Source organism: Salvelinus sp. IW2-2015, linkage group LG11 (assembly GCF_002910315.2).
Source record: "Salvelinus sp. IW2-2015 linkage group LG11, ASM291031v2, whole genome shotgun sequence".
In the NCBI taxonomy this organism is placed as follows: domain Eukaryota; kingdom Metazoa; phylum Chordata; class Actinopteri; order Salmoniformes; family Salmonidae; genus Salvelinus; species Salvelinus sp. IW2-2015.
Window position 1 is genome coordinate 18,506,780 of NC_036851.1, and position 25,139 is coordinate 18,531,918.

General features: G+C 44.4%; 1 protein-coding gene and 1 pseudogene across 1 annotated transcript in view; both read right to left on the reverse strand.

Moving 5' to 3' along the window:
* The window catches only part of LOC139022605 (mitochondrial S-adenosylmethionine carrier protein-like), a 109,006-nt gene that overhangs the window by 54,143 nt on the left and 29,724 nt on the right, over positions 1-25,139 (reverse strand). The window contains exons 3-4 of the mRNA XM_070445822.1: positions 7,719-7,823; positions 7,465-7,516 (exon numbers count right to left, since the gene is read on the reverse strand). Of these exons, the coding sequence (XP_070301923.1) occupies positions 7,465-7,516; positions 7,719-7,823 (157 nt within the window). The remainder of the gene's footprint in view (positions 1-7,464; positions 7,517-7,718; positions 7,824-25,139) is intronic.
* Positions 20,776-25,048, reverse strand: LOC111970574 (complement C3-like; annotated as a pseudogene).

Consider the following 25,139-nt stretch of genomic DNA (forward strand, 5'->3'; position numbering starts at 1 on the left):
TCAGCTGGAGAGCAGTTTATGTGACTGTATCATGATGCGTGTTGATAAATCACATCCACTGATAGGGACGACTTTATGTTCATGACACAGAAAACCATTCAAGAGTTTAGCACAGACTTCTAGAATCTGTTAATGGGTTAGGCTACCGACAGAAGTCTGTTAATGGGTTAGGCTACCAACAGAAGTCTGTTAAACGGGTTAGGCTACCAACAGAAGTCCTGTTAAACGGGTTAGGCTACCAACAGAAGTCTGTTAATGGGTTAGGCTACCAACAGAAGTCTGTTAATGGGTTAGGCTACCAACAGAAGTCTGTTAGGGTTAGGCTACCACAGAAGTCTGTTAACGGGTTAGGCTACAACAGAAGTCTGTTAAACGGGTTAAGGCTACCAACAGAAGTCTGTTAATGGGTTAGGCTACCAACAGAAGTCTGTTAATGGGTTAGGCTACCAACAGAAGTCTGTTAAACGGTTTAGGCTACCGGACAGAAGTCTGTTAATGGTTAGGCTACCAACAGAAGTCTTTGTTTAAACGGGTTAGGCTACACGAACAGAAGTCCTTGTTAATGGGTTAGGCTACCAACAGAAGTCTGTTAAACGGGTTTAGGCTACCAACAGAAGTCTGTTAAAACGGGTTAGGCTACAACAGAAGTCTGTTAAACGGGTTAGGCTACCAACAGAAGTCTGTTAATACGGGTTAGGCTACCAACAAGAAGTCTGTTAAACGAGTTAGGCTACCAACAGAAGTCTGTTAAACGAGTAGGCTACAACAGAAGTCTGTTAAACGGGTTAGGCTACCAACAGAAGTCTGTTAAACGGGTTAGGCTACCAACAGAAGTCTGTTAATCGGGTTAGGCTACCAACAGAAGTCTGTTAAACGGGTTAGGCTACGAACAGAGTCTGTTATGGGTTAGGCTACCACAAGAAGTCTGTTAATGGGTTAGGCTACCAACAGAAGTCTGTTAATGGGTTAGGCTACCAACAGAAGTCTGTTAAACGAGTTAGGCTACCAACAGAAATCTGTTAATGGGTTAGCTACCAACAGAAGTCTGTTAATGGTTAGGCTACCAAACGAATGTCTTGTTAAACGAGTTTAGGCTACCAACAGAAGTCTGTTAATGGGTTAGGCTACCAACAGAAGTCTGTTAATGGGTTAGGCTACCAACAGAAGAGTAAAGGTTTCAACAGGACATCCATTTAATCGTTAAAACAAAATGAGTATTCCTGAGACCAGTTCATTTCAATGTGTACTACAGGCTATAGCTTTCAGTCCAGAAAGTGAGTTAGTAAAGGCTTTGCAAATTCCATCATTCTGACCATGCAATTCCATTCTATGTTTTATCCAATGATGCCTTTTTATGATGTCACTGATCTCATTCTATTGGCCTACTTAGTGTGGTTTCTGATTCTCTTTCAACATGGATAGCTTCATATCTACTCCCTCCAAATACCTTGGTACACATGGTTAGTGGGTTATAAACATGGGGTGCTAATCCAGGTGGTGATGGTGAGTCAGCTCAGGCCAACTGCTCCAGTGGGGGGTGGATTATCAGACAGAGCTGGTCCCAGCAGGGTGGAGGTTCTAAGGGAAATGAGGAGGTTGTAGTGTGAAGGTTGGTTCCTCCTTGCCTGGTAGGAGCAGCATGCAACAGCTGTGTCTCCTCTCCCTCAGCCTGTCTGCACGGGTAATACCAGCTCCAAATATGTGCTGACACCAGATACCTCCCCAAACACACATGGTCGCCTCACCCCACACACACCCTACACCTCTACCATCCGCTCTCTCTCTCTCTGTAAGAGGTGCGTAACTGGCTACAGGGAAGTCAGGCGCAGGAGAGCAGAACTGGGTAATAACCGGAGCAGTTTAATGAGACAAAACCGACGGCACCCAGAACAACAAAATATGGGTTGAAATAACCCGTCGCAAACCAGTCTATAATGCACATACACGTTACAACAAACAATTCCACACACAGACATGGGGGAACAGAGGGTTATATACACGTCACGTAATGAGGGAATGTAAACCAGGTGTGTGGGAAAACAAGACAAAACAAATGGAGAATGAAAGGTGGATCGGCGATGGCTAGAAGACTGGTGACGTCGACCGCCGAATGCCGCCTGAACAAGGAGAGGAACCAACTTCAGCGGAAGTCGTGACTCTCTCTTCTCTCTCTTCTCTCTCCTCTCTTCTCTCTCTTCTTTCTCTCTCTCTCTCTCTCTCTCTCTCTCTTCTCTCTTCTCTCTCTCTCTCTCTCTCTCTCTCTCTCTCTTCCTCTCTCTCTCTCTCTCTCCTTCTCTGTCTCTCTCATCTCTCTCTCTCTCTTCTCTCTCTCTCTCTCTCTCTCTCTTCTCTTCTCTCTCCTCTCTCTCTCTCTCTCTCTCTCTCTCTCTCTCTCTCTCTTCTCTCTCTTCTCTCTCTCTCTCTTTCTCTCTCTCACTCTCTCACACACATCATACACACACACAACACACTGACCTCTACACACACAGCCAGGTCAGGCCAAAGGTCAAGCACACAAAGGTCAACAGGGCCTATTAAGTACATCAGGCCTCCAATGCTAATTGATACCATTGTGTGACTAAACAGAGCAATGTGCAAGCAGATGTGAAACCATAAGACTCCATCTTCTAAACAACAACACCAAGTTATATTTCCCTACAGTTACATGTGTACCAGTCTCATCTCCCTTTTTGTTTGGGGGTGTTGGGAATATTTTGGACTGTAGATATTGACGTTAGTGAGGGGAACCCTGGACTAGATTTACAGTCCAACTGTCCAGCAGTAAACAACAGCAAGTGCAGAGTAAATCTCCCTGGCTCACATACTCTCTCCAGTCTCTCTCTGTGCCAGCGAGTGCCAGATATGGATGAGGGTATATAAACACTAGCCCATATGGATCACTGAGCACAGGAACAGAAAACTGCATGATTGTCTCTTCTCTTTTCTTGTATTCTTCTCCTCACCTCTTTTCTTGAAATGTGCCACACGGACAAACATGGATTCTCTCCAAAGAGCCACAGAAGGGTCATGTCTGTCATACGCTTGTTTAGGGACTTCATTCCAATCATAACAAAAGTGGAAATATAACACCATTGTTAGTGTACCAAATCGGATACGCATACATACGACATGCATCAGTACACACACGCACAATCCAGTGTGACGAAGGCAGAGCAGGCAGGTAAACGACAGAGTAATTCAAACAAATTGGGCGTGGGTTTAGACCTGGGCCTCAGGGGCCAAAGGCCCTCTCATGTCAACAGTGTTTGAGGGAGAAAATGAGGAAGAGGGCTTGAGCATGGGAGGGAGTGCGAGAGGGAAAAGTTATTTCTGTAGTCAAAGTTACCCTTTTTACATGTTAAACTGTATTTACTTTGGTGACAATTTCTAGTTACATGTGAGTTATTTCAGAGAGACACAAGACGGAGAGAGGGGAACAGAACAGAGAGGAGTGGAGGTGTTTGTTAAGACTGGTTGCTCTCTCTGAGCTGGTTGCCAGCTCCTGTCTGCTGAGGCATAGAGAGAAAGAGAGAGAGGCTGGCTGTAGGTTGTCTGTCAGTTTAGTGCTTTCAGGCGACTGTTCCAACCCTGTGTTGTTGGGAGGAGGACCGAGGAAACATAAATCATCCCACTTTTGTTCCTGTCAGACAGACGCACCAAAGATAGGTCACTCACTCTCTCACTCTCTCTACAAATATTAGCTTTTTGGATCTCTCTCAGTCACTCTTTCTCTCCAACAGCAACTATCTAGGGCAGAAGTAGACCCCACAGTGGGGTTAGAGATGTGGGGAGAGAAAGAGGGGGAAGAGAGAAAGAAAGAAGTGAAGAATGAAAGACAGAGACCGGGACAGCGAGTGAGCAAGTGAGAGAGAGAGAGAGAGAGAGAGAGAGAGAGAGAGAGAGAGAGAGAGAGAGAGAGAGAGAGAGAGTGTGGAGTTGTGCTTGATGGCTGGAGAGGATAACACAGCTCCGTCAATCCACCTTATCAGAGCAATGACTGTCTGCTTCACTTACACAGCCCTTCCTAAGCGCAAACTAACAAATTACTGAATTACTATCAAATAACATAAGTGAAGTTCATCACACAAAAAGAAATTGAAGCAGTCTAGATCAACTCCTAGATCAAATATTACGTTTCAGGCCAAGAGTATATGGGCACTCCATCCAAAATGTCCACTATTGTCATGCAGAAAATGTTTAGCAATTTTATTAGGGTGATTGGTACTCATAATGTTATAAGCCAGTTTGGAGAGGAAAGAGAGGGCTTGTGTACAGAGCAGCAATACATAAATACAAAATACATACATAACACTTGACAAATGTTCTAAGTTCAAATGTGATATAGGATTGTCTCACCTAGCAATCTTAAGATGAATACTCCAAATGTGTCTCTCTGGATAAGAGTGTCTGCTAAATAACTCAAATGTTCATGTAAAATGGAACAGAAGAGTCTGAGTGGAATATTCTTATTGTGCCGTCTAGTGATGAAGAGAAGCAGTACTCTGAACAGAGGTGGTGAAGAGAGAACATCAAAAACCACACAAACTGAGGAACATGCCAAAGTACATAAACAAAAGACCTAAGCAAGGGTTTAATTAAAAGTATTTACCACATACATTTACATACTACTGATTGTGGTGATTTACTGGGCTTTTACAATGAATCACTGATCTAAATGGACAACAAATGCACCTAACAGCCTAGGTCATAGGAATCCTAAATAATTACTCATTACAACTTGTATTTAGATTAAAGTACGTGCTTTCTTTTTACACAGACAAATCAAAATCACTTTGCTTGCGCTGGATTTCTCATTTAAGGCTATTTCATACTGGATCTGTCTGAAACTTAAATGATACCTCAGCTTTACAAAGATAAACAATGTAATAGGTCATTAAGAAAGTATACATCAAACATACAGCACCAGTCAAAAGTTTGGACACACCTACTCATTCAAGGGGTTTTCTTAATTTGATTATTTTCTACATTGTATGAAATAACACATATGGAATCATGTAGTAACCAAATAGGCAAAGAGGAACGAGAGTCCATCATTACTTTAAGACATTTCAGTCAATCCAGAAAATGTCAAGAACTTTCAAGGTTTCTTCAAGTGCAGTTGCAAAAAACCATCAAGCACTATGATGAAACTGGCTCTCACGAGGACCGCAACAAGAAAGGAAGACCCAGAGTTACCTCTGCTGCAGAGGATAAGTTCATTAGAGTTAACTGCACCTCAAATTGCAGCCCAAATAAATGCTTCACAGAGTTCAAGTAACAGACACATGTCAGCAAAATCTCAGTAAACCAGGCCTTCATGGTCGAATTGCTGCAAAGAAACCACTTCTAAAGAACACCAATAATAAGAAGAGACTTGCTTGGTCCATGAAACACGAACAATGGACATTAGACCGGTGGAAATCTGTCCAAATTTGAGATTTTTGGTTCCAACCTCCATGTCTTTGTGAGACGCAGAGTAGGTGAACGGATGATCTCTGCATGTGTGGTTCCCACCGGGAAGCATGGAGAAAATGGTGTGATGGTGTAGTGGTGCTTTGCTGGTGACATTGTCTGTGATTTATTTAGATTTCAAGGCACACTTAACCAGCATGGCGACCACAGCATTCTGCAGCATTCTGCAGCGATATGCCATCCCATCTGGTTTGCTCATAGTGGGACTTTCATTTGATTTTCAACAGGGCAATGACCCAACACACCTCCAGGCTGTGTAAGGGCTATTTGACCAAGGAGAGTGATGGAGTGCAGCATCAGATGACCTGGTCTCCACAAACACCCAACCTCAACCCAATTGAGATGGTTTGTGATGAGTTGGACCGCAGAGTGAAGGAAAAGCAGCCAACAAGTGCTCAGCATATGTGGGAACTCCTTCAAGACTGTTGGAAAAGCATTCCTCCTGAAGCTGGCTGAAAGAATGCAAAAAGTGTGCAAGCTGTCTTCAAGGCAAATGGTGGCTACTTTGAAGAATCTAAAATCTAGAATATATTATTTGTTTAATACTTTTTTAGTTACTACATGATGTGTTATTTCATAGTTTGATGTCTTCACTATTATTGTACAATGTAGAAAATAGTGAAAATAAAGAAAAACCCTTGAATGAGTAGGTTTGTCAAAATGTTTGACTGGTACTGTATATATATATATATATATGAATAAATAAATAAGAAAAGTGATGTGCTACCTAACATAATCATGCCAGTTGTGAATCAGTTCTCCACCACTCCCTACTTGTGTAACCCCTCATCCTGGACACAGCCACACTCCCTTCCTGCCGTAACCTGTGAGATCTTTGCTATCAGAAATCACTTCTGAAGGATCCTTAATGAATCTACATCATAGAGAGGACCCCAATTAGATGGCCGTGCTGGGGGAGCGCCGCTCAAGCTAAATAAAGTTATCTTGACAGGGTCGCCGAGCAGGATGAGATAGCGGATAGCCGGCTGAGGAAATGAATTACCTTCCTGACACACGTCAAAGCCAATCGCGAGGAGGATCCTAGGCGCTCCTCTGCCTCTCTCCCCGCCTGTTTCATCTGGCCCTTAGTATGCACAGAGACCGGGCACCAGCCTCGAAATGTATTCATTTATTCACATCCCCTTGGAGAAATCAGAGAGCCTTGTTGTCCTTTTTTGCCTCCCTGTCCAGAATGGAATTTGTGTGAATAACATTGGTTTAGTGAGGCAGAAAATAAGAACAGGCTAGCACAGCAGTAGGGGACTATATTACCCAAAAAAGAGACCGAAAAACGAGTGTCACCTTCATATACAACTTTTCTTCCCTCTCTCTGTTTCTTTCTCAATCTATTGAAAAGGAGAAAGAAGAAGAGAAAACCTGTGGGGGGAATAAATGCCTGAATCCATGAGACGTTACCACGCTCTGCAGGTGCAATTAACCAGCAGATGATGAATCAAAGAGCGGGAGGGAGCAGTGGGCACTCCATTACAAAGGTGAGCCTTCATCAAGGGGACTGCTTCAATGTTCAATCTCTGCTTGTTTTCTCCTCATTTTGTTTTCCATTTATAACATCTCTAATTACTTGAATTAATCAAGCGATTCAAACAGATGGAACTGGTCTCGGTTAAGTAATTGTGCAAAATGAAACAGAGAAAAAAACAATAGTTCAGTGTTTCCATCCACTTCCCTCTCTGCCCAAGGGGATTTAGAACACTTTCAGAGGTATAATGGGAGAAAATAAAACCATCTTTCACACAGTTACCATGAATTAATCAATTCTGAATCGTCTCATTCTACAAGTACAGTACCTGACATGTTATGGTGGTATAGGCTGCATACATACAAGCATATTGGTACACCTGCCAAAAAACATATCAAGAGAAGTCCATGATCTTGCCAGTGATGTTTGATGGAGGCTAATGCAACGAGAAAGCTTGGATGCACTTTTGTTCAAGTCAGTGTAGAAGGGAAGGTGTGTGTGGTAGAACAGACCTGCCTCTCTGTGTACCGCACTCCTGTAGCCCCTGTACAAGCCTCTGACACCCTGTACAAGCCTCTGAGACCCTATACAAGCCTCTGACACCCTGTATAAGCCTCTGACACCCTGTACAGAGACAAGATAGGTGTTATATCTACTTAGGACACACGCACAAACACTGTCTGGATACACACACACATGCATGGAACACATGGAGAGAATGGAAAAACAAATGTGCTGGCGTTGATGGGTCGTGGTGTAGACCAACTTCTTCTCTGAGGGTGGCCAGCAGCACCTGGTAGGTGTTGGAGGACAGCAAGGCCTGAGTCCTCTGCTTCACCTCCTCAGTAGGCACACTGATCAGACATGGGACCTAGAGGAGGAACATAGAACATTACAACACCCAGAACAGATCACACACACAGAGACACACACACACAGAGACACACACACACGTAACGAACAGTTAAACTCGTAAGACAACAGATGAGAAATACAATTGTTATCTATTCCCCTGCACTGTATGTTTGATTTAGATTAAGAGAAAACTGTTAAACAGTAAGCTACCAGACAGCAAAGGTGAATAGACTACCTGGTGTTTGTGTTAGTGTAGGCCTGCTGCTCCTTTGAAACAATTTAATGACCCAGTCCTGGCCTGTGTGACTGACAAACCAACTCTTAATCACATGACACCTGAGCAGCAGGTAAACAGGTCACTGTCACTGCCTCATTGCCCATCTGTGTCCCTCTGCAAAACACACATACCCCTCCGGCCCACCACCCCTCATACCTCCAGATACAAATGCCAACACAGACCCCATATGTCAACAGAAATATGGAGTTCAAACAACTTCTCAAAATGGACATGAATATTTATGGCTGCTGCCTCCTGCTCGGTTAAGGCTGGGCTCCTCCGATTGATTTCCCATTAATGCTGCATGGGGCGGAAATACTGGGGAGCACCGGTAACGGGAAGCAATCTCCCAGACTGAGGGAGGCGAGGAGCCCCCCGCACCGTACCCCTGACTCCCCTGGGTGCGAGACGGCTGTCGTTACCATCACCGAGGCAATCTCACTCTGCAGAGGGGAATGTGGCACTGAGGTGGCAGTGGCACCCTGGAGATTACTGGTAGGCTGGTAGGACATCCTCAACTCTAAGCCCTGTCAGCCCTCTCTGGTCTAGGGCAGGCTCTACCTGGGATAGGGCAGGCTCTACCTGGGATAGGGCAGGCTCTACCTGGTCTAGGGCAGGCTCTACCTGGTCTAGGGCAGGCTCTACCTGGGATAGGGCAGGCTCTACCTGGTCTAGGGCAGGCTCTACCTGGTCTAGGGCAGGCTCTACCTGGGATAGGGCAGGTTCTCTACTGGTCTAGGGCAGGCTCTACATGGGATAGGGCAGGCTCTACCTGGGATAGGGCAGGCTCTAACCTGGGATAGGGCCAGGCCTCTACCTGGTAGGCAGGCTCTACCTGGTCTACCGGCAGGCTCTACTGGGATAGGGCAGGCTCTACGGGAAGGGCAGGCTCTACCTGGGATAGGGCACGGCTCTACCTGGGATTGGCAAGGCCTCTACCTGGCTAAGGCAGCTCTACCTGGGATGGGCAGGCTCTACCTGGGATAAGGGCAGGCTCTACCTGGTCTAGGGCAGGCTCTACCTGGTCTAGGGCAGGCTCTACTGGTAGGGCAGGCTCTTACCTGGGATGGGCAGGCTCTTACCTGGTCTAGGCAGGCTCTACCTGGTCTAGGGGCCTACCTGGGAGGGAGGAGGTCTACCTGGGATAGGTGGCAGGCTCTACCTGGTCGTAGGGCAGGCTCTACCTGGTCGTAGGGCAGGCTCTTACCTGGGATATGGGCAGGCCTCTACCTGGGATGGCAGGCTCTACCTGGGATAGGGCAGGCTCTACCTGGGATAGGGCAGGCTCTACCTGGGATAGGGCAGGCTCTACCTGGGATAGGGCACAGGGGCACCTTGGGACACATCCCTGGTCTTCTGCCCTCTTCGTGGCACACTGACTGTGAGCACACACACACTTACTGCTGCTCTATATTCCACCTCCCCACTCCACCCCTCTGCCTTAGCAGGTCATTACATGTAATGTATGTATAGACTAGACATGGGGGATGGAGAGTAGAGAGAGAGTGACCACTGGTGTCTGAGAGATGGAGAATTCAGTTTGTCTGGGAACAAATCTCGTTGCACAGCTAGTCATTTGACTGTTCCTGTGGAATGAATTGAGACCAGCAGTTGCCAACTTGTCTAAGATGATTTTCAAGGTCACCCAAATATGTGAGACCAGCATGTGGTGAAGTTGGTTATGATATCATTCTAACAGGTCCTGGTGAACTAACTATTTCACTTCATCTGAATCTTAGATCGAGGTTAGAAGGATAATGACTCTGAAATGTTATGCCAAACAAGACACAAACCAACAAACCCTTGTTCCAGAACCTAGCTACACAGAAACAACCTAGGTGTCTAATTGTGAATGTGGCCTTTGTCTACAGTAGGGGTCTCCAACCCTGTTCCTGGAGAGCTACCATCCTGCAGGTTTTCGCTCCAACCCCAGTTGTAACTAACCTGGTTCAACTTATCCACCAGCTAATTATTAGAATTAAGTGTGCTAGCTTAGGGTTGGAGTGAAAACCTACAGGACGGTAGCTCTCCAGGAACAGAGTTGGAGAGCCCTGGACAGTACGCAGAGGGAAGTTTCTCTGTTCTCCATCCAAAGCATGGTGCAACAGTGCCACCCAGTGGTGAGATAGAGCACCAGCCACCATCTGTCTGCTATCCAACCTGACAGGATCCATTTCCAAGATTTCATTTACTCTCCCTTTGGCTGGGTTAACATTTATCATACATTGTACATCATGTTTCCCCCACGTAATTCTCCAAAGGATCAGAATTATGCTGCTAAATGGATAGAAAAGTGGCTATGACAAGTAATTCCTGATTTAATTGAATCGGGGGCTGGGAATGGTGGCGGGCACTCTCTCTCATCAGCTCACGGGAGGCTGCGGAATGAGACAGCGATTATACCAAATCAATTAGGGACATTGTTAATTTGGGAGTAGTTTAAGGACTGCTACGGGGAGAGGTGGGAAGAGGAGAGGAGGAGAGGACGAGTGCACTGACCAGACCATTTCAGAGGATGGTTTTGTGAAAGCACTGTCTGAGACCAGACCCATGAGTGATGGGGGAGGGACAGGGGAGGCAGATTTAGGTGTCACCCACTGGGTTGTTAAGGACTGGCTTGTTACCTAATGTTTAGAGGGAGGAGTGTGGGCATGTGATAGACATGTGTTCCCCCTCCCCACCTCACTCCCCATCTCCCTCAGACTGGCTTGGTAGGCTAATTGTATGATAAATCCAATGCCAGCATCTTTTACATTCCCTGCACCATTTATCTTTATTTACAAGCAATTTGGAGTGTGTGGCCTTAATAAGAGTCAGCGTGTGATCGGAACCTGTGTTTCCTCTGGCCTCCCTGACTGTGTTCCCTGCCTTACTGGCTGCCTGCCCGCCTGCCTGCCTGCCTGGCTGCCTGCTGTTGTAAATCCTAATGACAACTGCTTTCATTTCCACTCCGCCGCCAAACAATAACAGAGTCCACACTCAATCACAGGGAAAAGGTTGCGGAAGGAACAGGGGACATTAACACAGTTTCACGGCACCAATCAGCACACAGGAAAATCAATCCAGGACTCCATTCGTTAACTCTCTCCATCCCCCCATCTCTTCCTCTATCTCCCCGGCTCACGGCCAGTTAATCCCCTGCCCACTGTCCTGTGGCCAATCAAGATTACTGACACACGCCACAAAGAGCAACAGGTAGAATAACTGAGGGCTTAGACAATGGAAATGGGCAAGGCTCCAGACAGCAGATAAGAACTATTTGATTAATTTGTAATTCAACGTTTTTGGCATTGCCACCTCTAAAAGACAATCCTCAACCTCACAGAGAGAGAACTGGCTAGAAAGCAAAAGGGCTGAGTCAACACATATGGAGCAGCTTCAGGCGTGAGCAGAGAGACAGGCTTAATGTGATGTGGGATGAAATAACAAACAGATGGAATTACTAAACAGGCCCATCTAAAAGGTACATTTTGCAGCACTAGGGATCTTGCAGAAAAAACACACCATAACAGTGACCATCTGGCCAGTGAAAGATATGAGTACAGTGCCTTCAGAAAGTATTCACACCCCTTGAAGTTGTCCACATTTTGTTGTCTTACAAAGTGGGAACAAAATGGATTGAATTGTATTTTATTTGCCCGTGACCTTCACAAAATACTCTGTTATGTCAACATTGAAGAATATATTTTTTTCTATGAATGATTAGATAAGTATTCAACCCCTGAGTCAATACATGTTAGAATCACCTTTGACACTATTTCAGCTGTGAGTCTTTCTGGGTAAGTCTTTGCACACCTGGATTGTACAATATTTGCATTATTTATTCAATTCTTCAAGCTGTCAAGTTGGTTGTTGATCATTGCCAGACAGCCATTTTCAGTCTTGCCATATATGTCCAAGCCAAATTAAGTCAAAACTGTAACTAGGCCACTCAGGAACATTATGTCTTGGTAAGTAACTCCAATGTATATTTGGCCTTGTGTTTTAGGTTATTGTCCTGCTGAAAAGTGAATTTGTCTCCCAGTGTCTGAACCAGGTTTTCCTCTAGGATTTTGCCTGTGCTTAACTCTATTCCGTTTCTTTTTATCCTAAAAGACTCCCTAGTCCTTGCTGATGACAAACATACCCATAACATGATGTAGCACCACCTTACTTTAAAATATGAAGCGTGGTACCAAGTGATGTGTTGTGTTGGATTTGCCCCAAATCCATTTGCCCCAAACATAGCTTTCTTTGGCAATTTTTTTAGCAGTTTTACTTTAGTGCCTTATTGCAAACAGGATGCATGTTTTGGAATATTTGTATTCTGTACAGGCTTCCTTCTTTTCACTCTGACAATTAGGTTAGTATTGTGGAGTAACTACAATGCTGTTGATCCATCCTTAGTTTTCTCCAATCACACAGCTGCTTTAAAGTCACCATTGGCCTCATGGTGAAATCCCTAAGTGGTTTCCTTCCTCTCCTGCAACTGAGTTAGGAAGGACGCCTGTATCTGTGTAGTGACTGGGTGTATTGATACACCATCTAAAGTGTAATTAATTACTTCACCCTGCTCCAAAAAATATTCCATGTCTGCTTTTTTTTTACCCCATCTACCAATAGGTGCCCTTCTGTGCGAGGCATTGGAAAACCTCCCTGGTCTTTGTGGTTGAATCTGTGTTTGAAATTCACTGCTTGACTGAGGGACATTATAGATACATTTATTTTGTGGGGTACAAAGATGAGGCAGTAATTTAAAAATCATGTTAAACACTATTATTGCACACAGAGTGAGTCCATGCAACTTTTTATGTGACTTGTTAATTAAGCACATTTTTTCCCTGAACTTATTTAGGCTTGTCATAACAAAGGGGTTGAATACCTATTGCCTCAAGACTTTTCAGCTTCTCATTTTTTATTAATTTGTAAAAATGTCAAAAAACATATTTCCACTTTGACATCATGGGGTATTGTGTGTAGGCCAGTGACACAACATTTCAATGTAATAGATGTTTTATTCAGGCTGTAACACAACCAAATGTACAAAAAGTCAAGGGGGGTGAACACTTTCTGAAGGCACTGTAATTTAGTAGTCCATAAAGGGCAACTTATCTTCTTCCATACTCTCAGTTTAGCCATCCCCAAACACACATTTCAGTCTAATTTTCGTCAGACCATCACTGGCAATCCACACAATATTTCTCCCCTGAAGTTATTTTAGAATCAGGAAGACAACCAAAAGAACATTCCGGAGCATCCCTGATCACCTCAGCCGCCCAACAGTGCTTCCCACAGGAAGTCAGAAATCTATCAGAATATCCAGCTTAGCCCATCTCCTATGGGTAGTAATACCTGTGCCTGCATAGATAACTACATCTCGGCTCTGAAATTCTGCAGATCTGTTTTCTTTTGAACCTGTGAGGGGGCTTTTGCCTCCTGGGAGCAGTCCTGCAGAAACACATCAGTAAGAGACGGCACTGGGCAATTTCTACACAGGACGACCAACAGGCATAGGCTGGGTAGTCATATTACATATGGCTGAGCCAATCTCCTTCTGACACCACGCATTTTGATCATACGTCCAATTTGAAGCACAACTCCATTTGATGCTAGGTGAGGCGAGGTGAGGAGGGAGGGTGAGGAAGAGGAGGGAGAGATGAGGGCGATGCGATACAAAGTCTAGTTAAAGACGCCCAATAAATCACAGGCTCCCGCCTCTTCTCTTTTGGGAGGCGATGCATGGATTATTCCAGGCCGTGCCAAGTTAAATGGCAGCCAGATGCCAGTATCACCCCGTCCCGGCCCCCTTGCATGTCACACTGTATTTTCCAGTACATCCTCCAGGAGACAGGGTTTATAAATGCAAGTAAGCCGCTCCCTCCGCTTGACAAATGAGCTTTCAGGGCATGTGTCTGGCGAATAGGAATGAAGATAAATCTGATATAATGGCTGGATAACAACCTGCTAGTCCCTGACAGACACCATCAACTCCACCATTCTTTATGGGAAGGACAGTCACGCTGCAGTCACTAAAACAATGGCCCTGGAGCTTCTCCTCTCCCCCTCTCACATTCTCTCTTCCTCCTTTCTGTCTTTGACTTTTTCTTTCTTTGCTTCCTACTTTCTTCTGATACAAAGGTTGCTAGAAGGCCTAGTGTCTAGTGTGTTTGTGGTAATTCGGAACAAACCCAGGGAAACATGGCCACTCATGATGATGTGGATCGCAAAACTTCAACTACAGAACAATCTTTTGTGGCAAATCGTGATTGAATTCTGATTGTGTCAAATTAAGCATATTATTCACAGAGAGAATATTATTCACATTGTGAGGTTAGAGGCTCATCATTGCTTTACACCTGTGCAGAGCCTCTGGTCCAAAATGTTTCAACCTGAGCACAAAAATTGAGTCCCCTGGGGTTTGACTGGGACCAAATGACACCTAATTTCTGGCGTTTGTGAAAGGTCCCGTGGTCAGGCCATACCTGCGGCCAGCTGCTCACAGAGAATCAGTAAGCAGGAGGGAGGGAGGAAGAGAGAGCCAAAGAGCAAAAGAAAGAGACAGCAAAAGAGACAGCAAAAGAGAGAGTGAAAGAGAGAGAGAGAGAAAATGCAAGAAACTGGCATCTGTGCCTGCCTGACACCAGACAGGAGTAAAGGAAGGTTAAGGTAATGTGGATAAGGGGGGGAGAACATAATGGCATTCTGGTGTTTTCATTTGTGGTGACGAGGCGGGGCTGATTTGTATTCACACACTGCAGGTAGAGAGAGACACAGAAGATGGGCAGAGATGGGGCCTGATGACCTGTCACTCTGTGTGTGTGTGTGTGTGTGTGTGTGTGTGTGTGTGTGTGTGTGTGTGTGTGTGTGTGTGTGTGTGTGTGTGTGTGTGTGTGTGTGTGTGTGTGTGTGTGTGTGGACGTGTTTAACTATACTTGTGGGGACCAGACAAACAAACAACATTTTGACCAACTGTGGACATTTTGTTAGTCCCCACAAGGTGCTATTTCTAGGGGGTTTAGGGATAATGTTAGAATTAATGTAAGGTTCGAATTAGTTTTAGGCTTAGGGTTATGAGTTAGGGTTAGGTTTTCGGGTTAAGGTTAGGGTTAAGGTTAGGGTTAAGGTTAGGGTAAGAGTACGGGTTAAGGTTAGGGATTAGGGTACTTTTTGTATACTTCGCATTTAGAAACATCAAATGTTCTGTTTTTTTCCCATAGCCTCCCCTTCTCTCAATTATGGCTCTTTTTTGTCTGCCCAATGCAATCGCGAAGTTGTCAAGACTGTCGATTAAGGGTTTGGCTCCTGAGACAGCTTGGAAATAAATCTTTATTAAAATATCAAGTTTGAGAGGAGTAAAACAGTGAAACTCATATATAGAAGTTATCTGTAACCTGTAATAATAGCTTGTTTTCTGTTTCATATGTTCAAAACCCAAGTCCTCCCTTAGGCCTACTTTAACGAAAGCTGGTTCAACAACAACGTGTATTTTTTATCCTGGCGATTTTATGATATTAATTACATTTTACATTACTTATTTTGTATCACATTTTTTAACAGATTGCTTGTTTTTCGTTAAATTTGATTACAGCCAAAGTTATTAGAATGATTCACCTTCCTGGTTTTATGGTAACAACGTCCGTGGCGCGCTTGCAATGCAACTTCTGCCGATGTGTAAATGTGATCTGATCTGTAAAATGGTTCCGATTATATAACAGTGAGTGGACAATCTCCCTTTCTCTTTATATTGGATCTTTGTCCAGCTATTGTGAAAAGATTGGATGTGCGTAAAACCCTCCAAAGTTGTTTTAATATTATATACCCACGGGGGAAAATGATGGTGCCTGTAAGTGTGGCATAGCCTATTTAAAACCAGCGGTGGAAAAAGTATCCAATTTTCATACTTGAGTAAAAGCAAAGATACCTCAATAGAAAATTACACAAGTACAAGTGAAAGTCACTCAGTAAAATACAACTTTAGTTAAAGTCTAGAAGTATTTGGTTTTAAATATACTTAAGTATCAAAAGTACATGTAATTGCTAAAATATAATTAAGTATCAAAAGTAAAAATCATTTCACATTCCTTACATTAAGCAAACCATATGGCATCATTTTCTTGTTTTATTTATTTATTTATGGATAGTCAGGGGCACACTCCACCACTCAAAGATCATTTACAAACGAAGCATTTGTGTTTAGTGAGTCTGCCAGATCAGAGGCAATAGGGATGACCAGGGACAATCTCTTGAGAAGTGAGTGAATTGGACCATTTTCCTGTCCTGCTAAGCATTTGAAATGTAACAAGTACTTTTGTCTGTCAGGGAAAATGTATGGAGTAAAAAGTACATTTGTTTCTTTAGGAATATAGTGAAGTAAAAGTTGTCAAAAATATAAATAGTCAAGTAAAGTACAGATACCCCAAAAAAAACGACATAAGAGGTACTTTAAATAATTTTTACTTAGGTACTTTACACCACTGTTTAAAACAAGTTGTTGTTTTGTTTTGTCATGACTTTACTTTCATTAATCTGATGACTGTTATTTATCAAATGAACTAACTATGTTTGACTGTTACCTGATTGAATTAATTATCGTCTCTATCGTCTCTACTTCGTGTTGAGATTCAAAGTTTCAAACACTTTAAGACGTCTTTCTGGTCTGATATGTTAATTCTTAACCCATCATTTTATACAGTTCTTTCAAATGGGAGGTTCCGTCAGGCTGACACGCTCTCTGACCTTACTCAAGGGGGAGGTGACTACTTACTTGTACAAAGTTATAGAAACAATTTCCTCATATAGTTTCTAATATCACATCCCACTCTTAACAAAAACACTTTAATCATTTTTTATATTTAAGGACAACGCATCGGATGGACACTTCACACACACAGTGTATTTACAGTAAATTTTACAGTAAATGACATCACAAAATAACAACCAAACCGACATCAGTGTTCTTTTAGGTCACCTCTGCCCATTCTCCACGTTCTATGTTAAAAATATTGTTCCAGTATGTTAGAGTTCTGGCGGGAAAATGTCAAAGGCACATTTCTTGGGTGAATTAGGAGAGGGAGATAGCTGAATGTTCTGTCCTTGATTTAAAACAGGGTGTGAGCTGTCAACCCCCCACCAGTTGGTTGAAGTTAATTATTGCAAAGCTGATCTGACCTATTCAGCCTTATCCTCCCAGGACAGTCATGACAGTTTAGTTTAGAATTAGATTAGAATTATTCGTTCCTTTTTAGGCCTTATCAATAATTAATTTAATCTTGCTTATTGACCATGTTTGACATGTCCATGTATAGCCATAATGTAATTTACAGGAGGCCTAGCCCATATATCAGTGTAAATGCTATTGAAGCCATGCAACTACTTAGAACAATGTGGACACAAATGGGTTCAAGTTAACGTATGTAGCAATGATAGGTCTACATTTTGTTATTTGTTTCTGTAATCCATTTAGAAAACTATAGTTTACTAACATTGGAATTGGAATTGATTCCAAGGCAATAGATAAAAGACCGTAAATACACAAACTGAAGCAACCATGGAGAACATTCTGATTGGTCAGTCAGGGGCCAAGCCTTGACACACATAACTTGTACTTGTTTATTCATCAAAACCCAGCCCTTTCGCACCAGGGCATGCGCCAATAACTGTGATAGTGAAAATAGCTAAAATATTTCTGACACACCATTGAACCTATAGTGCTACCGCCTGGCTTAGATTTAACATTGTGTTAGGTTTGTTAAAATAGAGCCCATAGTGACCTATTTGTGGGTGAATTGAAGGTGTGGAGTTATTATAGTGAGTTAGTGGGCTAGAATAATAGCCTCCAGTATTTATGCTGCAGTAGTTTATGTGTCGGGGGGCTAGGGTCAGTTTGTTATATCTGGAGTACTTCTCCTGTCTTATCCGGTGTCCTGTGTGAATTTAAGTATGCTCTTTCTAATTCTCTCTTTCCTTCTCTCTCTCGGAGGACCTGAGCCCTAGGACCATGCCTCAGGACTACCTGGCATGATGACTCCTTGCTGTCCCCAGTCCACCTGGCCGTGCTGCTGCTCCAGTTTCAACTGTTCTGCCTGCGGCTATGGAACCCTGACCTGTTCACTGGACGTGCTACCTGTCCCAGACCTGCTGTTTTCAACTCTCTAGCGACCGCAGGAGCGGTAGAGACACTCTTAATGATCGGCTATGAAAAGCCAACTGACATTTACTCCTGAGATGCTGACTTGCTGCACCCTCGACAACTACTGTGATTATTATTATTTGACCATGCTGGTCATTTATGAACATTTGAACATCTTGGCCATGTTCTGTTATAATCTCCACCCGCCAGTCCGCCAGAAGAGGACTGGCCACCCCTCATAGCCTGGTTCCTCTCTAGGTTTCTTCCTAGGTTTTGGCCTTTCTAGGGAGTTTTTCCTAGCCACCGTGCTTCTACACCGGCATTGCTTTCTGTTTGGGGTTTTAGGCTGGGTTTCTGTATAGCACTTTGAGATATCAGCTGATGTAAGAAGGGCTATATAAATAAAATTGATTTGATTTGGTAGCGCGTATTATAGCATCATAAGCCATATAAAGCTCTCAAAATGTTTTAGTTTGAACATTCTGAAAATTCTGTGGCAGTGATTTCAGTTTAAAATGTTGAATTCAGAATTCCATGATTTCAATTAATTTGTTTATGAAGTATGAATGGTAGCGAAAAGCTGTGTTGAAGCAATCTACAGTGCCTTGCAAAAGTATTCATCCCCTTGGCATTTTTCCTATTTTGTTGCATTACAACCTGTAATTTAAATACATTTATTTGTATTTCATGTAATGGACATACAAAAAAATTTCAAAATTTGTGAAGTGAAATTTTTTAAATTACTTGTTTCAAAAAATTCAAAAAAATACAAATCGGAAAAGTGGTGCGTGCATATGTAGTCACCCCCTTTGCTATGAAGCCCCTAAATAAGATCTGGTGCAACCAATTACCTTCAGAAGTCACATAATTAGTTAAATAAAGTCCATCTGTGTGCAATCTAAGTGTCACATGATCTGTCACATGCTCTCAGTATATATACACCTGTTCTGAAAGGCCCCAGAGTCTGCAACACCACTAAACAAGGGGCACCACCAAGCAAGCGGCACCATGAAGATCAAGGAGCTCTTCAAACAGGTCCGGGACAGAGATTGGAGTATCTGTCCGTAAGACCACTTTAATCCATTGCTTAAACACATTTGGTGTTCGCCGAAAGGCATGTGGGAGACTCCCAAAACATATGGAAGAAGGTACTCTGGTCAGATGAGGCTAAAATGTAGCTTTTTGGCCATCAAGGAAAACGCTATGTCTGGCACAAACCCAACACCTCTCATCACCCTGAGAACACCATCCCCACCGTGAAGCATGGTGGTGGCAGCATAATGCTGTGGGGATGTTTTTCATCGACAGGGACTGGGAAACTGGTCAGAATTAAAGGAATGATGGATGGCGCTAAATACAGGGAAACTCTTGAGGGAAATCTGTTTCAGTCGTCCAGAGATTTGAGACTGGGATGGACGTTCACCTTCCAGCAGGACAATGATCCTAAGCATACTGCTAAAGCAACACTCAAGTGGTTTAAGGGACAACATTTAAATGTCTTGGAATGGCCTAGTCAAAGCCCAGATCTCAATCCAATTGAGAATCTGTGGTGTGACTTAAAGATTGCTGTACACCAGCGGAATCCATCCAACTTGAAGGAGCTGGAGCAGTTTTGCCTTGAAGAATGGGCAAAAATACCAGTGGCTAGATGTGCCAAGCTTATAGAGACATACCCCAAGAGACTTGCAGCTGTAATTGCTGCAAAAGGTGGCTCTACAAAGTATTGACTTTGGGGGGGTGAATAGTTATGCACGCTCAAGATTTCCGTTTTTTTGTCTTATTTCTTGTCTGTTTCACAATAACAAATATTTTGCATCTTCAAAGTGGTAGGCATGTTGTGTAAATCAAATGATACAAACCCCCCAAAAATCCATTTTAATTCCAGGTTGTAAGGCAACAAAATAGGAAAAATGCCAAAGGGGGTGAATACTTTTGCAAGCCACTGTATGTTGAGTCAGACTGCACATTTCAACGTTGGGTTGGAGTTTGTAGCTGAAACGGATCATTAGCAGTGGTGATTCCAAAATGTCCCTTTGATGTTTATGGAGCTTTTATGCAAATGTAAATGGTTATAGCTCAAAAAGTACAAATATCATAAGTCTTTTGACAAACAATCTAAGTTGAGTCAGTCTGTTTCAGCTACTCTGTAGCTGAAACAGATTGATGTTTATTTTTTATTTCTCCAAATGGTTTTATTATGCACAATGCACAGTGTACATAATTAACTGGTCAGTTTCTGACAGAATATATTCCAAGTGGTCAAACTCCTCTAACTATATGTTTTGTGTTCCAATGAGTTATGATAGGGCACAGTAAGTAGCTTACTGACTGTGTCTACTGTACGTTTGGTGAACACAAATAACTTGGATTGCAATGTTACAAAAATGGAAATATAACAAAACAAGAAGAGAAACTAGACAGGGCAACCGAAGGTCGTGATCTGGTTGAGAAACTCCTCTATAGACAGAAACTCCTCCTAGACAGACTTCTCTGTAGTCTCTGGACTGGCAGTCTGATTGTGAGGGCCAGTCCTCTATCCATGTCTGTTTTCCTAGATCGTACTTGTATTGCAGCGGTCCGTCATCACCCACTCTGTGACTCAACTTTCTTCTGCATACTGCAGTGCTCTTCAGCACACATACACGACAGTCTGCTCGGGGAACCATCCTCCCTCTGTAGGTGGTAGAACTTCACACAGTCCTTCTGATTGCAGTACTCGTATACAGAGATGGCAGCTGGCTTTAGAACTGTGGATCTCAAAATATATTTTGTCTGCTAGCTTATGGGATACCTTAATCCATATATAGGATGAGAGTGTCACACCCTGATCTGTTTCACCTGTCCTTGTGATTGTCTTCGCCCCCTCCACGTGTCGCTTATTTTCCCTGGTGTATTTATCCCTGTGTTTCCTGTCTCTCTGTGCCAGTTTGTCTTGTCGAGTCAACCAGCGTGTTTTTCCCGTGCTCCTGCTTTTTCTTATCTCTTTTGCTAGTCCTCCCGGTTTTGACCCTTGCCTGCCCTGACTCTGAACCCGCCTGCCTGACCATACTGCCTGCCCTGACCTCGAGCCTGCCTGCCACTCTGTACCTCCTGGACTCTGACCTTGTTATGATCTTTTTGCCTGTCCATGACCATTCTCTTGCCTGCCCCTTGGATGCTAATAAATATCAGAGACTCTAACCATCTGCCTCCCGTGTCTGCATCTAGGTCTCGCCCTGTGCCCTTATAGAGAGAGCCTCTTTCAGACAGAACTTTATCCCTCTCAAATTTCTCTATGTAGCGCTCCCTCCCCTATGGCAACTTTTTCAGATCGTCTGCATCTACGATGAAGCCTGTCAGCAAGCCGATGTCCAGGACAGAAAAGGTTGCGTCTCTCTCCAAGTTACGATAAACCATCTGAATAGTGAGCATGAACAACTCCTTGGCATCCTCGTGGCTTGTTTTGTCCATCTTAGTGAGGGTGAGAGAGAGGTCACTGCCCTTTTCCTCTGGCTGGTTATAGTACAGCTTCACCACTGACAGTCGCCTCACAATTTCCTCAGTCTTTTACTGTCAGGTTCTTGTCTATGGCATTGACCTTGTCATTATGAGTGAGGATCTGGTTCTTGTTGTTAATGGACCACTTGGCAACTGATGCTCTGTCGGCCACTTCTATGTGGATGTTCAGGTCAATGTCCTTCCGTTCCTTCACGTTGCTCCAATACTCAGCCACAGCCTGGAACACCATAATGGTGGACTGTGTGGATCCGTATCCCCCTCCCACCTTGTTCTGCTTGTTGAGCCACTTGACGATGTCGCCGGCCTCTTCGATGGCCTTCACCTTGACCACGGCCAGCAGGGCGTACAATGTGGCCTTCAGAGTGTACTGATTACCATCAGGTACTGGCCAGGGGTCCAGCTGTGGAGATGCGAACTTCAGTAGGGTCTCCTTGTTGAGTTTTCCTGCATTGGCCAGAGCATAGGAGGTCATAGCTACAGCAGAGGTGTTATTTAGGGTCGCCAGATGCCTCTCCAGGTACGTTACTGCCTTAATCATACTGCCTGGTTGGCTGTTGACAGGATGCTCACACAGTGAGCTTGCCTCTTGCATGGTGATGAGAACGAAGGCTGTCATTGAGGTGTCACTGTCCGACCCCCTCATGTTACCCGTCATCTCTGCATGAATGACCGGAGCAAACTCACTGAAGATGCCATCAGGCTGTGGTGTGTGCAGGATCAGCCACTTGACTGCAGTACAGAGCACTTTCTCCTGAACACTGATCAGAGTACTGGACATGGCAAACACCTTCGCTACATACACTGTCAGCCAGGTGCTGCTCTGTCTGCTGACCCAGGCAGTGTAGGGGCCATCATATGTACGGTATGGCAGCTCTATGTTGATGTACTTGATGGCTGTGTTTCGTTTGTCCAAGCCAATTTCCTCACACTTTTTGGTGTTGTCCAGGTAGTGTGTAGCAATGACAGGCAGGGTCATGTATATCATGATCTCTTCCCCACTCCCGACTGGCTGAACTATCAGATTGCCCAGTTAGTCTCCACTGATGGCCTGCTCCACCAGCACACTGATCAGTGTGACAGCATCAGAGTTTGGCACCTGGTTCCTAGGCACTCCACTGGGTATGTGTGCCGTCTGCTCCCCACCATGTTTAGCAGGGTTCAGGAGTATGATGGTTTCCTTCTTGACTAGCACTCCCTCAGCCACAACGCACAGGTCCCTCTTAACCCCATTGTCATAGGGGTTTTTCACTGAAGCCTTGACCTCGATGGAATGCATGCCTAGCTTAACAAGGATAATGACACGGGACGACCCAGCTGGACATGTTCACTTTCTGACTGTAATTACCCTTCTTGCTAGCTGAGCTGCACACCTCGCAATTTCCATCAGCTCCACACGCACAGTGATGGGGTCTTTGCTGTAATTGTGGAGGATAACTTTGACCTGATGGTCACTGCTCATCTCTGCCTGTCACTATCAGGACAGCTGGGGTCTGTTCTGATCCTAGTCCCTTTAGGAGTATCCGTCTCAAATACCAGACCAGCATCCCAGAACACCCCCATAATGTCTGCTCCTCCTCCAGCTGTACAGCCTAGCCTGTATCATGCTTTTCTATTGCGTTCCAGTTCTTGGTCTGTGTAATACAATGTTGTTGAGTATGTAGACTCCCTTGTCTACAGCCACCAGTTCCACTCTAGATCCTGGGTCTCCAGTGATGGTCAGACTGAAAGCCCTACAAGGCATACAGGATGCATTGGGCCTGGTCGACGTCACTTTCAGTGAGTCCATGCATGAGAACTTTACGTCAACCCAGACAGAGTCTGCCACCAGGTCAGCTGTTCCGACATGGTTGTACGCTACAATACGTAACGACGGAAGCATCTCCTTGGAAATGGGAACCGACAGTGTCACCAGTGTGCTGCTCTGTCTCTTGAATCTTCCTTCGTTCACCAGCAGACCTCTGCTCAGGAACATGTATGTAAGGTCATGGTTCTGTATGGGGAGACATCCAAGGTTCAGGTTGATCTTAATGGTGTCTCCTATCTTCAGATCATTTGAGTCAACCCCGACATGGAAGAAATTCTTGGTGGAAGTCCTGTAGGGGAGAGCCTTCATGCTGGCCTCAGCCTGTCTGGTGGGGAGGATAGCCGGGTCCTTGGTCTTCACAAAGATCTCCACTCCATTGGCTGGAGAGTTGTCAGGATTTGTAATGTAAACCGAGTCAAAGGGCATGCCAGGTTTGAAGTATTTGGGTGTTCTCTTGAAGAGGATGGTGTATGGCAAAGTGACGATCGGGATCCCTCTCTTCTCTGCCTCCACGATCTCACCCCCTCTCTCTGTTAACACACTGACTGACACGTAGTGGACTGGCTGACCAGTTGATGGATGTCTATGAAAGTCTGTGTGATGTATTCAGACGACACACTCCTTTACCTTCTCTGATCTCTACCCCCTGCCGAAAGCCGGCGGAAGCTCATCTTCTTGTTCTCTCTTGTGATGACCTCAAACACCACATAGCCTGTCCCTGTCACTTCCTTACTATATAGATACTTGGCAGGGATATACACTGTCAGAGATTTGTCCTCGACGTAGAAGAAGGCTTTAGCTGGGGTCAAACTAACCTCGAAGCTGTCCAGAACATACTCCTTGAACTCAAAGTCAGATGAGGTCTTCTGAGGAGTGCTCTGCAACCTCGTGACCACATGCCATGTCCCGAAGCTGACAATCTCAGGGAGATGGAACATTCCAGAATTGACTCCCTTGTATGGGTTGATGATTTCCCTGAAGATGGTGATGCTGTCAGGTGTCCTGATCTCCACAGAGTCGGTGATATCTTTGTTCTTGGCGACTTCCTTGTCCTCAAAGATCTCCCTTGTCAGAGGCTCCAGGCCAGGAGTCATACAGAGCACTCTGTAGTAGACGGTGCTGGCCGCTGTGTAAATGGTCTTGTCAGTATGGGTGAAGATGTATCCAAACTGATAGGAGAACAAGACAACTTTCTCCAGGATGTGGTCAGGGAACAGGGCCTGCAGGACCACATACTGCTTCTGCTTGGAGTCATCCACAAAGTGGTCCCTCTCTGGGATTAACAGTTGTGTCAGAGCCTGTAAGTGGTGCTGCATTCATAACTACTCATTTGGAGACCAGCAGTTTGTTCTGGGTAGTATAGTTCTTCACCATGATCTTTACGTTCAGGGAACCTCCTGTATTGTCCTGAGACTCCACGAAGATGTTCTCATTACTGCCCACATGCAGCAGGTTAGAAGCTGACAACACATGTAGTGCAGCTCCATCAGAGAAGGTAGGTAAGGAGAGGGCCACAGCCAGAGCGGCCAGACACAGTAAGTTGTCAACCAACATCTCTACCCCTGATTCAGGGTCGGTTATAGTGCCTTCACCCTTCTACCCTGGATTTGATCCTGTTTAGGTTATCTTCCTCTGTGTGGGGAGC